General features: G+C 54.0%; 6 protein-coding genes across 6 annotated transcripts; 2 read left to right on the top strand and 4 right to left on the bottom strand.

Annotated features, from left to right (window-relative positions):
* Positions 1-247: 247 nt before the first annotated feature.
* AYL99_03256 (hypothetical protein) lies at positions 248-1,972 on the bottom strand (the record flags this gene model as incomplete). The annotated part of the gene is made up of 1 exon (XM_018834772.1): positions 248-1,972. One exon carries the CDS (start codon positions 1,970-1,972, stop codon positions 248-250), a length of 1,725 nt encoding a protein of 574 aa, XP_018697396.1.
* A 795-nt stretch (positions 1,973-2,767) lies between these two features.
* On the bottom strand, positions 2,768-3,511 carry AYL99_03255 (hypothetical protein; the record flags this gene model as incomplete). The annotated part of the gene is made up of 1 exon (XM_018834771.1): positions 2,768-3,511. One exon carries the CDS (start codon positions 3,509-3,511, stop codon positions 2,768-2,770), a length of 744 nt encoding a protein of 247 aa, XP_018697395.1.
* Positions 3,512-4,028: 517 nt separating this feature from the next.
* Positions 4,029-6,445, bottom strand: AYL99_03254 (hypothetical protein; the record flags this gene model as incomplete). The annotated part of the gene is made up of 3 exons (XM_018834770.1): positions 4,029-5,323; positions 5,467-6,271; positions 6,323-6,445. The coding sequence occupies 3 exons, from the start codon at positions 6,443-6,445 to the stop codon at positions 4,029-4,031; spliced, it is 2,223 nt and encodes a 740-aa protein (XP_018697394.1).
* A 442-nt stretch (positions 6,446-6,887) lies between these two features.
* On the top strand, positions 6,888-7,719 carry AYL99_03253 (hypothetical protein; the record flags this gene model as incomplete). The annotated part of the gene is made up of 3 exons (XM_018834769.1): positions 6,888-6,933; positions 6,985-7,280; positions 7,360-7,719. The coding sequence occupies 3 exons, from the start codon at positions 6,888-6,890 to the stop codon at positions 7,717-7,719; spliced, it is 702 nt and encodes a 233-aa protein (XP_018697393.1).
* Positions 7,720-8,806: 1,087 nt separating this feature from the next.
* Positions 8,807-11,703, bottom strand: AYL99_03252 (hypothetical protein; the record flags this gene model as incomplete). Its single annotated transcript, XM_018834768.1, has 3 exons — positions 8,807-9,045; positions 9,109-11,559; positions 11,628-11,703. The coding sequence occupies 3 exons, from the start codon at positions 11,701-11,703 to the stop codon at positions 8,807-8,809; spliced, it is 2,766 nt and encodes a 921-aa protein (XP_018697392.1).
* A 784-nt stretch (positions 11,704-12,487) lies between these two features.
* AYL99_03251 (hypothetical protein) lies at positions 12,488-13,285 on the top strand (the record flags this gene model as incomplete). Its single annotated transcript, XM_018834767.1, has 2 exons — positions 12,488-12,540; positions 12,619-13,285. The coding sequence occupies 2 exons, from the start codon at positions 12,488-12,490 to the stop codon at positions 13,283-13,285; spliced, it is 720 nt and encodes a 239-aa protein (XP_018697391.1).
* Positions 13,286-13,673: the final 388 nt, after the last annotated feature.

The following is a 13,673-nucleotide window of genomic DNA, read 5'->3' as shown; positions in this document are numbered from 1 at the left end:
ACACACACACACCACACACACACACACCCACACACACACACACCCACACACACACATATGCATACATATAAATTCAATTAAGGAATAGAAAAAAAGAGAGTCGCCTCCTCCTCTATCTATCTATCCCGACCGCAGCACGTAACACCACACGACACCCCTATGCGTGTGCTGTGCTTATGTACTTCCCCCTGTTCCTCCTCCTCCTCCTCCTCCTCCTTCTCCTCCTCCACCTGGTGCTGGCTCGCCTCTAGGCCAAGTTGTCGCCCACAAACTGGGCATTGACCTGACTCTGACTCGCAACAAAGCCTCTCTTTTCGCTTTCGGTTTTCTTGCCATCGTTGTTCTTCTCACTTTCCACCTCGTCGTCCCCGCCACCACCTCCTCCGGGCAACATCCCCGTAGTGATCTCTGGGTCGAGGCCATCGACCAAATACAGCTTCCCTAAATCCTCGTCGTCGGTCTCGACGGGAACCGGCGAGAGGGTGGTCAATCCCAGATACAACAATCCCGAGAAGGTGACCACGAGGACATAGTTCCAGGAATACAGGTTCAGGATCCCCCGGTTGGTGATGGTCACCCCCATAGTCTGGAGCATACCCGGCAGTAAGGGCGCCAGGGCCACGAACCAAGCCACCAGGGCACGCCAGTTGACTCCGTAGTCGTACCAGTAAATGCCGTGCGGCTTGAAGAGGTGCGAGATGTTAATCCCGTGTCCGCGCCGCACCCAGAAGTAATCGGTCATCATGACGCCGGTGGTGGCGCCCAGGAACAGCGTGTACGCGCCCATGAACGCCAGGAACGTCGTAGCTTTGGCCTGGATCTGCCACGGACAGATGGCGAAGCCGACCACGGCGCAAATAAACTGACCCCGGCGGATGTTGATGTATTTCGGGAACAGACCCGTCAGGTCGTTCGCGAACGGGATCGAGTTGCCCGTCACGTTGGTCATGATGTTGAAGAAGACAAACAGGATGCCGGCGAAGAACTTGCCTCCGCGCGCTTCGAAATTGTTGATGGTCACCAGCGGGTTCCACTGCACCTCGCCGTAGACGACCGATGCCGCCACAGCCATGGTGCAGCCGAGCAGCTCGGTCAGTGTGACAAAGACCGGCAGTGCGACGAGCTGCGTCAGCCAGGCGGCTTTATCGCTCTTGGAGTGGCGCGAAATGTCCATGATATTGACGGCGAACGTAGCGTTGCCCGAGATAGCGGCGTTCACGCAGATACCGAAGAGATAGCCGACCGACATGCCATCGGTCGGGAGACTCGGCTTCGTCCAGACCTTGGGCCACCCCCCGGCAGCCGTGACGGACCAGGTGAACAGCGCAGTCCAGTAGAGCGGCACCATGATGCTCTTCACCACGAACAGGAACCGCAGAGTCCGGATGGGCAGGTACAGGAAGGGCAGCGAGATGAGCCAGAAGATGACGAAGCAGAGCAGCTGCTGGGCAGTGATGTTGGCGGACGGCGGAAAAGCGTCGACGTGCCAGTGGCGGAACGAGGGCCAGATGGCCGTGATGCACGCCTGGACGGCCTGGCCGGCGAGACTGGTCTGGATGCCGTAGTAGATCAGACAGGGGACGGCGCGGACGACCATGGCCCACTTGGAGCCCCAGAGGCCGAACGAGGCGCGCACGGTGCCGGGGAAGTTGGTGCCCAGCTTGCTGCCCAGGTAGCCCGAGGCGGCGCACGGGATCGACACGATGATGTTGCCCAAGAGGCAGGCCACGACGCACAGGCCCGGGTTGAGGCCCAGCGAAAAGGCCGAGCTGGAGACCTGCAGCTGGGCGGCGTTGAACCCCTCGGCGATCCAGAACAGACCCATCTGGTACCACTGGTACGTACGGTCCTTGCGCCTGATGGGGTCCATGTCTTCATTGGTGTAGACGATGGCATCGGCGTCGTCGGCCCCAAAGGACCCGGGCTTCGGCTTGAGGACTACATAGTCTTGCCAGAAGTGCTGCCAATTCATTGTGGCGGAGAGGTGAGAAGGGACGAGGCGGAAGTGAAGTGACAGCAGTGGAAGTCGGACGGATCAGATGACTGATGTTGATGTTTGGATAAACTGGATCCTTCAATCTCAGCGGGGACCAATTTCAGACAAGTCGCATGGATGTTCTTTTATATACTCCTCGGGCGACTGTGAGAGGGAGTATACAACAGCCCTCGCTCCAGTGGAAGAGAGACGTCTGTCTGTCTGTCTGTCTGTCGGAACACCTCCGACACGGTGCAGATAGAGACAGAGAGAGAGAGTCTAAGCCTGTAGCAGCGTGAGTGAGCGCCATGGCGGCCGTGGTTGCAAATTGATATTGGTCGGTGTATGCTGTGTTGATAAGAGATGTGAGTGTGTCCAACAGGGACGATGAGATATGACCTGGAGAGTCTAACAATGTCTTTTGAAAGAGCCAGTTGCAAGAGGAGATAAGAAACCCCTGGCAAGCCATTGAATACGAATAGGAGGTCCAATCGCGGGAGCGGAAGGACGGGATGCTCAAGGGATGCTAGTCTGGTGAGCCTAGTCACCATTCATTCCCCCCTCGGGACAACTGAGCCTCTCGGGACGACTCCGAAGATGTGGCCTTGGGTCGAAGCTATGTCTATGCGGAGGAAGGGAGAAGAAGGGAGAAGACAACTGAACCATCTCGGTCTGTAAATGCAATCATTGAGCACATGGTTGACTGCCGGGGTATATGTGTATGCTCCATATATTTTTGGCTGAACGCGCATATACCACATATGAATGTACTTGCTTGTCCTCCAACTTCCATCAACAATGTTGGAACAGCACCCCCCAGCCCTGGATCGACCTCGTATCCACGCCCGCGATGCGGCACATATCCCACAGCACCGTCGCCACCGTGTCCAACACCGTGACACCACCACCAGCTTTGGCCTCCCACCGGTCCACCAAGTGGGCCGCCTTGAGACCCGTGCAGAAGACGCTGATGGTCCCGACTCCCTTCTGTGCGAGCTGCCAGAACCCGTCGTCGAGCGTCTTCTCTGAAACGGCGGCAAATCCCCGATTGTCAGACTGGCCTAGATGATGTTCCAGTGAGCAGTCCACGCCCAGCCCACGGTAATTCTCGATGATCGCCGACTGCACGTCGTCGGTGTACGGGGTCAGCAGGCCCATCTGTGTAACCCCCAGCCGCTTGATGAGTCGATTGAGGCCGAGCACCGACGTCGTGGCAGGGATGCCGGTGGCGGCCGTAATCTCCTCGCAGAGCTTCACGTCGGCGTCGAAGCCGAGCCACCCTGAGGAGGTGCCGCTCCAGCCGATCACGTCGACTTTGGCGTCCGCGAGCAGGCGGGCGGCCTCGATGATGGCGCTGTTGTCGAATTGTGCCAGGGCGTCGGGGTCCAGGGCGATTTTGAGCACTCGAAAGCGCGCGAAATGGGCCGAGACATTCTCCAGCTGAGAGATGATCTGTTGCGAGAGAGGCTCCAGCACCGTGTTGGAGGACGGCACTAGGATGCCGAAGCAAATGCGATTTGGGGCCTGCTTGATCATGGCTACTTCTTCGGAGCACACCTAGTTGATGCAGAAATAGTCTCGACGGCCGTCCTGATGGCAGGGCCTTTTATTCAAGTTGGAAGAACCTCTTGAGGGTTAACAATTAGAGCAATCTGTAACGTAACGGGAAGAGGAGTCTGCTGCTTCGGAGTGTTGAAGGGGATGTCACAAAAAACACCCCGGGCTGAGGAACGGGGGTCAACCTCGAGTCTCGTTCGCAGATCCTGAACATGAAGTACGCATTCGGGAACTCCTGGACGAGTCATCTGCCATGTTGCCTGAAATACCACAAGTCTGGAGGCGATAGCAAGACGACCAAGTCCGATAGTTGGTGGATCTTTTCTGTGTTTCTAGACCCATTTTGTCGGATAGGCCCCGATCCGACGTCAATATAAACGGAAACGCCGAAAATTGGTGGCGACAACATTGGAACATCCTCCTCCTTATCAGCTGGACGGGCACGAATAATACGGAGATTGGTATTTGAACATGACAAAATAGCTAGCAGGAGGAATCAGAAGCTCGTGCCCGTGCCCCCGTTGAACCATCCCAAACCCTCTTCCGTCAGAAAAGCCTCGATCTCTCTAAAGTTGACAGGGTCGCACTCGTAGTCGCTGTCCTGCGTTTGCACGAACTCGGTCATCATCTGCCAGACGTCGAAGCTATCTTTGGTCCAGCCATCACTACCGGATCGATCTATATCATGAGAAGTCGGATGTGGTGGCATCGTACCGCTCAGGGCCGTGTCGCTGGGGGCAACTGATTCGCGCGCCAGTGGGTGGACACTAACGGGGACCGATTGCTGATGGCTGCTCGTCTGTGGCCGCCTTGGGCTGAGGACGTACTCTGCCGTCTTGCCCGCAATGAGCTCGAAGGCGTCCCGGTACTTCTTCGCCCCTTCGCCCCACTGTTCGGCAATCAAATACAGGACAGTTGAGCAAGCACCCAAGTCAGCCGCCATTTCAGCGTCGTAGAGACTGGGATCAGACCACGCGCAGTAGATCATGGAGAACCCAGCGACAAAGACCGAGTGCAGATCGAGCAGCGTGAAGGGCACAGATCGTATACGGTGAAGTCGCCGATTCAGCTGGCAGACTTCGCCCGATGATTTGGCAAAGGAAGCATACGGAAATGGCCGATTGAGCAGCTGGATTTCAGTGAGGATGGTCTGGAGGAACACGCGGCGAGCTCGATGATAGTTGAGCAGCAACGCAAGACGTTGTGCTTCTGGCAGGGCAGGCCGCGACACCGGGGTTTGAACAGGAGTTCTGAAAGTGGACGACATCAAGTCCGCTGAGGCATCCCCTCCGACAGAGTGTCCAAACATGGCGGTTTTCCAATCCTCAAGTTCTTGAAATCGTTTGGCAATTTTTTGCTCGACCTTGATCCCACGACCCGACTTCGCGAGACGGGAGAATGCGAGACGGGTTTTCGCGTTGATTTGATCGAGCCGGATATTATGCACGTGGAACAGGATGTCGGTCCTCGCACCTGCAGAACATCTTCGTGGCTGGCTATTTGGGTCCAAGGCTGAGTGATCACGACTGATCCCTGGAAGCTCTGCGGCGTCCTGGAAATGGTCGTCTTCAATCTCGCTCGGCAGTGGGTTGTCGATCTCATCATCGGCTATCGTCAACGGCCTTCCCAGAACGAGAACGATTCTCCGCTCCAGGTGATAGATACTCCAAAATAGCCGCCTTTTAAATTCGTCTGAATGTGCTGTGTTGTCGTCTTTTCGTAGCTGCCGGTGAAGTCCTAGTTCGATACATTGCCTGATCATCAAACCACACAGGTGCCATATGCTAGAGCCTATCGAAAGAGTTAGCAGCTGGGTCTTCGAGACCTGACCTCGAAGAGGCAGTTCAAGGTCCTTTTGGATAAGGGAGAGAACGGATAAAATCGAATGAAAAGGTGAAAACCAATCAGCCAAACGGGTTGTACTAGAAACACACCTGATGGGGAACGTAATGCGTAGATGGCCACCAGGAGGATAACTTGGATGTTCTGAACGCTTGGCACGTTGAGTTGATCTTGAAGCTTCGCCATGGCTGAATGATAAAGGCTTTCTGGCTCAGATTCGGCGACCTGGTCTGATCCCACGAGTTTCAAACAGCGAGCACCTATCGCACACACCAGCAGCAACACCACATGATCATGTCGTGCTTCATTGGAGTTAGAATTCTCCATCTCGTGCCGACTGTGGTGGGCCTTCCATAGTTGACGCTTGGAGAGAAATGGGAAATTAGGGTGAATATAGGATAGATAAGCAGCCAGGAAAGACGTTGCCTTCTCTACCGGCAGCAAGGGAGCTGTGGCGGTTGGAATAGCACCCCGGCTACTGCTCGCGAATGGACTTTCAACCGTCTCTGCAGGTAAACTCAAGCTGGAAAGAGGGCGTGCTTTCTCGTAGACGGCCGACTCAATCATCAAGGCTAGGGACACCCCAGATGACACTCCAAAGTATTGAGGTTCGGCTGCCGCTTGTAGAGACAATAAGCCAACACTGCTCGCCAGATTTGGAGTGCTAGGCGGGGAAGCCATTCGCCCTTCTGAGCTTGTTGCTGCAGCATCGTTGCTGTCGCCAATGGAGAGATGGCCTCCTGGTCGAGTCGTCTGTGACGAGTCCAGCTGTGCTTCCAGCCACGCAACCCGGGTTTGTAGTGCTTTGACATAAGATGTCGGATACTCATTCTCTGGGAAGACACAGTTCAGCTTCGCCCTGGCGCAATTGGAGCATGCCGGTAATTTGTTGTCGCACTAAGACGTCTTTAACCTTGCTGTCGCTTCATCTACTCGGTGGGACCGTACCTTTTGACGTCTTGTTTTACACCTCAAACAAGCAACCACAACCCGGGAACGCTTGTTCGGCCTCTGGAAGAATGGCTCAGGGGGTGTCTCTGGTGGCATTGAGCCGTTTTCAGGTCCAGTCATACTGAATACCAGATTTCCTCGATCTGATATGTCCGCTAGAAATGGTGTTGCAGGATACGTATTCTCAGAGATGGCATCTGCAGGAGAACATCCAGCTCGGTCCGTGCATCTTATGGCCTTTGGGTCAACACCCCCACCGCCCCCGATCTCATCGTTCATCACAAAGACGGACTTCGCAACCTGCTTGTCTGCCGAGCCACTCCTTATCTTCAGCCTCGTGATAACAGACACACTAGCTCGTTCCATCAAGATCGCAACGCCGCTTTAGTGCAACAGCTGCTGACAGCTGTAAAAGCGGCGTGCTTGCGCTTCCCCAGCTTTCCCCAAGACAATCTGCAATGGTCAGGGCAATGTGTCCATTTGGTACACAGAAGCAGACCAACTAACTGTACGTGGTGTCTGCACTGCTCCGGCTCTCTCGAGTCCTTAACATACATCTAAGATGTCTTCATCCTCTCCGCAGAAAGTCTCGCTCTACTCCACCAATGGTACGGGTGAATCCTCGTGCACCCGTTGTTCTCACTAACCCCGAGTTGCAGATCTCAAAAATGCAACCGACGATGCTCTGGCCCCCTACCTCACCACCCTCCCCAAACCTTACGCCTTTAGACAAGAACACTTCACGACAAATGTCAAGCTTGCCCTGGGGTACGCGGCCGTCGTGATAGCTGGGGTGCTGTTCTACGCAGATTGGAAACTCGGGTGGGACGCGACGAAGGCGTATACTGGCCCTGCATGTGTCGCATATTTTGTGCTCAATGGTGCATTGACGTACTGGATCTGGGCGGTGGAGGCAGGGACAGTGTTTGTGGGTGTCAGAGAGGGAGGGCAGAAGGTTTGTCACCCGTGACCTATTGCATTTCTCTTCTCCTCGGATATGGGGGGCAATCCGACTGACCGCGTCCCTTTGTCAGATCACGCTTCGTTCCTCTGCGAAGAAACACTCTCCGGAGTACAAACTAAAAGTCACCTACTCTGCCCCGTCGACCGGCAAGAAATGGGAAGACAAGGAGATCACCGGAAACTACACGCAGTGGTTTAATATCCATGGCCACCTGCAACACAAGGAACTCCAGGCGTGGCTCAACGCCAATATCGACGTGTTGCGGAATGCACAGGAGGAGACCACAAAGAAGGACAGGGCCGACAGAATCCCCGTCATGATGCCCGCGGTGCAAGCCGACCAAATACTGGGGTCGACGCTTTCGTCCGGGGCAGAAACGAGTCCAATGCCGACGAGTACGAAGAAGGGACGGTCGAAGAAAAAGGCTTGATCCATTTGACACAATAGAGCAATCACAGCAATCTGCATATTCCCCCGCCGTACCCATGGTCTCATGCTTCTCCGGCACACTGACGAAGGACAATTGGCGGTGAAAGGCCTCGAACTCGAATGGGTGGAGGAGGACGATGCCTCGCTATGTTCATGATGCCACCCATACCGGAATCTTTTGAGGGAGGGGACGTGACTGTCTGCCATGACGAAAGACACCATGCAATCGATCGACGCCATCAGGTCACAGGCATCGACTCGTTCGCCAGTTTCCCGGTCACCCAAAAGCTCGCTCTATATAGCGTCAAATTTCCAGCTGACCAGTCCATCTCACACCAACACTAACATAAGAGAGCGGCCATCCACACCTCCCAATCGATAGTCAGGTATAATCGGCATTCCCTCAGACCTCCGATACCATGTGACGAAGCAAAGAGGCGGGGCATCACATCCGGACGGAGATGGCGAGGAGAATTGCTGCAAAAGGCGAGGCGGCAAGGCAGGACTCTATAGAACCCCCCCAGCCCAGCCTGCACGGTCAGGGGCAGGGCATGGCGGGATGAGATACATAGCTGAATGCATCCGCACCATTCAGGACCACTGAAAAGAGCAGCATCCCTTCGTGGTATACTACTACTATTACTATACGTAGAGATCACAAGCCTTGCGCAACTACTCTCTACTCTCTCATGACCGACGAGCAAAGCATGAGGATGAGGAGGGTTGGGTTGTCTTTTCTCGTTTTCGTTTGTTTTTTCAATCTCATGAACTTGAATTTCGTTTTCTCTCCCTCCCTCCCAATCGGTCTGGGAGATTGCTAAATACCACGTAAACTTGAAGCGACAACAAAACACCCCCCAGGGATCGTGTGCAATGTACCATATGATTCTGATTTCTCGCCCGCCGCTTCAATCGTGGAAAATTGGACATCCGATTCATTTCTGTTCTATGGCGCACCGCACCGCCCTGGCTCTCTCCAAGCGTGGGCCAGACTCCATGCACTTTTGCCCTGCCTTTTGACATCCAGAAGGGTGACTGTAGCTATTTTCCTTCCCATCCGCACGCCGTATGGTTCAAGCTTTGGTTGCTTAGGAGAGCGCACCAATGATGCCTTGCGCAAGGCCTCCTCCGGTCTCATCAGTCCTTATACTAACTTTGACAGTGACACCAGTCTTCGCCGAAAACACCATCTTCACCAGGGCTGCCACTCGCCCACCAGAGACAGACTTGCCGTACAACTTCAGGGTGTGGGTTGTGTTGGATAGAACCACGTCGGTGCCGTCGAGGGGTTGCAGAGACATGGCTTGCGAGAGTTGTTCTGTGGCGTCTTCAATGTCATGCGTGTTAGCACTGATACGGGAAAAACACATGAAAATGGTCGAATGCTTACCAGCCAACGACTTGACACTGCCCAACACCAGTGTCTCGCCAACTTCCTCTCCGTTCGCTCCTGTGCCCTCCCAAATGTGATCGAAATTTCCCGCGAATGCGGGACTGACGAAATCCGCGCCGGTCAATTCCAGATTCTCGACTTCATATTCATCTTCATAGCCACCTTCTTCGGCGTCGCCCGTGGTGGGATCAATTTCTTTACTCGTAAACCTGAGGACGTTCGTAAATGTGGTGATTGGAAAGGCGGATGCACCACCGAGTTTGCGGAACGCGACGTACACGACGCCTGGTTCGTTAGTTTTCAAGGCGGTCGCGGGAATAATGAATTCTTCCTCGAGTGTAGGCTCTTCGTCGGAAGGTGAAGCTAAGACGGTCACATTCTCCAGGACAGTCTGATCGAGGGTATTTTTGATGTCGTACTGTACCACGACATGTTCTTTGAAGACATGCTTGACAGCTGACACGACGTACTCCGTTTCGCTTTCTGTGAGTTCAACCACTGCACTCGATTTCAGCACTGGGCCATAGGCTGCAAGCTCGGGTATCCTCGAGAAGATCTGCGTATATTTCTGTGCAGCGACTACACCAGCTCCCGGGTCTGCGGCTCCGTTCACCTTAGGCTTCGCTGGTCCGGTACTTGGTGCTTTCAAGGTGGGGGTTGCGGTGTTGAGTTTCTTCGTGCGCTCTTCAGCCAACGCCTGTTCATGAGACACCACTGGCACCGAATTGATATCGAATGCCTTAGCAAACACTGACTTGTTGTCGGACGTTACATACATGACCAGTTTGTGTTCAAAGGTTGACAGGGAGAACATCGAGTCGTTTTTGATGAAACGGTCTGCAATGTCGTCTTCTTCGTGCATTAACCGTAGATTGAGCGCCGCTCTATCACGCACCTCGTCATCCGTGTCGTCAAGACATCTCGTCAATAGAACCTCAACACTCTTTTTGACCTCAGGGTCCTTCTGTCCGACACCAAATTTTGCCAGGGCGGTTACTGCTGCGGCGCGGACCAATGCATTCTCCAACACGACTCGGTTGTAGATATACCGGATATATTTTGTAGGTTGCGGCGTCTTGGGTCCTTCCACGCCGATAAGATGCAGAATCCGCACCGCAAGCTTGGTGAACTCGCAATCTTCAATGAACTCGCACAGGTGTGAGAGCGTCTCCTCTTTGCTTCCCGGAACAAACTTGATCAAATCGAACATACTCTCCACCACAGCACGTTTGAATTCATAACCCCCTTCGTCCCGCAGGATACCACTCAAGAAGGTGAGCATGCCGGCCTGTTTGCTGGGGAACTTCATGCAGAGCGTTCGGATAGCCTCGACGATGGTGATCTTGAACTCGTCTGTAATCTCGGTCATGAAACCAGATATTTGCTTCATGAGCCGGTCAACGCTCGCTTCATTGCCCGTCTTCAATAATGTGGTGATTGCAAAAGTGGCGATCGACCGATTACTGTTGGAAATTAGAGCTTCGATATCTGGATTCGCGGAGTGAACGGCTTGGGGTTTGAAGGAGGCAAATGAGTGAAGGATACGAATGGCCGCGAATTTCGTCACTGCTCTCGGGGATGTCAAGTAGGATTGCAGAACGTGGATCGCTTGCGCAGCCTCGGCATCGGTCACGTCTGGCATATTGCAGATGGCTTTTGCGGCTTCAAAGTTGACCATCTCGCTCTTGTGCCGTAGCCAGGTGTCCAACATCTGCATCATGGGTTTTCTGAGACTGGGATCCTCCTCCGCGAGGCGGGCCGCTAGTCGGACCAACATCATGACTCCGGCCGGACTCTTGACCGCTCCTGCTGCGCCGTATTGCTGCACCATCTTGACCAGAGCCATGCGGTCATGCGACCGCATCTGATATAGCAGTCCAATTGCGTGGTATTGGTTCATATAATTCGTGTTTGAAGCGGCCAGGGAATGCTGGGAGCTACCCCCAAAGCTCAGAAATCCTCCGCTGGGTTTGTACGAGGAAGCGGCTTCCTGTGTCTCACTCTGCCACCTCCTGACCACATCTCTGGCAATTGGAAGTAGATGATACGAGGAGACCAGCGCCGCCGAGGACACAGCGGGGGATTTATCGACAATGGCGGTTTTGATGAGTCTCTCAATGCCCTGAACAGTCGTGGCATCTATGATTCTGCAGAGTGCCCGGATGGCGTTGGCCTTGTAAATGATCTCGCTGCCCACCGTCATATCCTTCATGATGATACTCGTAGACATGATGACATCTTCAGCGGTGTGTGCCAGCTCTTTCAGGATCAAGTAGACCATTTGACGTAGCGAGGGGTCCTTGTTCTGAAACAACTTTGAGATGCCAAAGAAGAGAGTAGTTGCTTCGTTTGTCGGGAATCTCTCTCCCGTGAAGAGGAGGACGGCGATCTTGGTGAGCAGTGTCCGGCATTTTCGGGGTGATATAGGCGAAGAGTTGAACAGCCGAGCTGAGGGAAACTTGGGTTAGTCTTTTGCAGTTGGGATGTCGAGTAATGAGGCCGCAAGGGGGAAATACCATCTTGGAAGACAGATGTGCGATCCAGCTTGAAGCCGGAGTGCTCGGCATCCTCGTCCTTTTTGGCGTAACTCATATTGAACGACAGTACCACGCACGCATTCAATCGACGGTTGGTAGGGATTCAGGATGACAGCGAGGGCCCCCTAGTGCGAGCGAGGACGAGCTGGGACGAGATTTGGTGTGCTACTACCGTGGAATCATCTCGCAAGGATCAATGGTCAAAGAAAAGAACGCTGTGAAAAGAAGGTAAGGAGATGTCAAGCGGAGGGAGGAGGAGGAGGACGCTGGCGTGTTGCCAATTGCTGTCGATGGGCATCCGACGTGGGCTGGAGTTGTCGACGGTGTCCTCCTCCATTGCCAAGAGAAATAAAATCGACCCCGGGCTCCCCCTTCCCTGGGACTAGGGTGATGCCGCCCTGTACTCGCCCCCCAGCTCGGGGGTTGGGTCTAACTAATATGGGGACGAATAATACCTAACTAACGGATCTCTATGTCATCTGGACAGATCTGAACACAGAGGGGGCAGAGGTCCTCCGAGGCACGCCGCATCACTTCTGGGCGCAAGGGTTGGTCGGAAGCCATCTGCTGTGCGAGTCGCCCTCGTTTAGGAACCGAGAGATAAATACTCTGGACGAAGTCTGTCCTGTACTTGATCGGGAGGGTTTAAAGCGGCATGAGCAACAACCGGCCGCCACACTGTGGCTTTTCACTTCTTCACGCCACTTGCTTGGAAGGTCGCTGATGAGAATGGAAAACTTAGGTATTATTATTGTCTCATCTCGTTGCCGTCCTCACGAGACTCTTACTGTATTCTACCTTCGGTTTTCATTGCCAAACCCACCCCCTCTTGATGCACAATGGATATGCCAGTGAACGTCCCTGTCGATGATCCCAACGCAGATACAGAATGGTTTGTTTCTACCCGGTTTTCCCGCCCTGTGCTTTCACTTTCCTGGTCCGTCTAATATGCTTTGCGTGGCACATACAGGAACGACATTCTTCGCAAGCATGGCATCATTCCCGAAAAACAACCCGATCCAGAACCCATTATCCAGGAAGCTTTACTCGAAGCCGTCAAGAAGGCCCACGAGAACCGGCTGGAGGATAAAGACTTGGATGAACTCCATGACTTGGAAGACGACGAAGATGAAGCCTTTCTCGAGAGTTACCGCCAGAAACGCCTCGCCGAAATTGCAAGCCTGCAGAAGAAGGCCCTTTACGGCCAAGTCTTTCCGCTCCAGAAGCCAGACTACGCTCGCGATGTTACAGAAGAGTCGTCCAAGGCATTTGTCTTGGTCAATATGACGTCTTCCCTGGGCACCAATGTCGAGTCTCGGGTCCTGTCTGAGATCTGGAGACAGGCGGCGAGAAAATTTGGAGATGTAAAGTTCTGCGAGATCCGCGCTGATCTTTGCATTGAAGGCTATCCCGAGAAGAACACGCCTACCATTCTGGTCTACAAGGACGGCGACATCAAGCGCCAAATTGTCACCCTGACACAGCTTAATGGTGTGAGGACGAAGCTGGGAGATCTTGAGCGACTTTTGGTTGAAGTTGGTGCGGTCAGGGAGAACGACATGCGACTCAGACGAAAGGATGATGACGACGAAGATGAGAAAAACAACAATCAAGACGACGATGATGATTGGGACTGATACAATGATTCCTTCAATTGGGTTGCAGTCTTCAACCTTAGCCATGCTGATGACTATGAACCCTGGCCATCGGCCAAGGGGGAATGGCGACGTGGATACCTATACGGCAGAACACAAGCATGCATCATTCCAGAGTTGCTGAGCCCTCCGTTTTCGCAATGACATTATTGGTTGCCCAACAAATTCCAAGACACGGCCACCGTAAACTGACCGCAGCTTCCAGGACTGCCACACTTATAAGGCTGGACTTTCTCCTGGCCGGGCTCGCTCACAGCGGTGGGGCTCTGCGATACCAAATAACACCATGGGATTTGCCGAAGCTCGCCGGCGCCGTGAACCACAAGGGGCGCTCAGAAGAGATACTCCGCCCGGCACATGTATCCCAGAT

The sequence above is a fragment of the Fonsecaea erecta genome (assembly GCF_001651985.1).
Source record: "Fonsecaea erecta strain CBS 125763 chromosome Unknown Scaff2, whole genome shotgun sequence".
In the NCBI taxonomy this organism is placed as follows: Eukaryota; Fungi; Ascomycota; class Eurotiomycetes; order Chaetothyriales; family Herpotrichiellaceae; genus Fonsecaea; species Fonsecaea erecta.
Note: the sequence above shows the minus strand (reverse complement) of the source record. Positions and strands in the feature narration are given on the sequence as shown.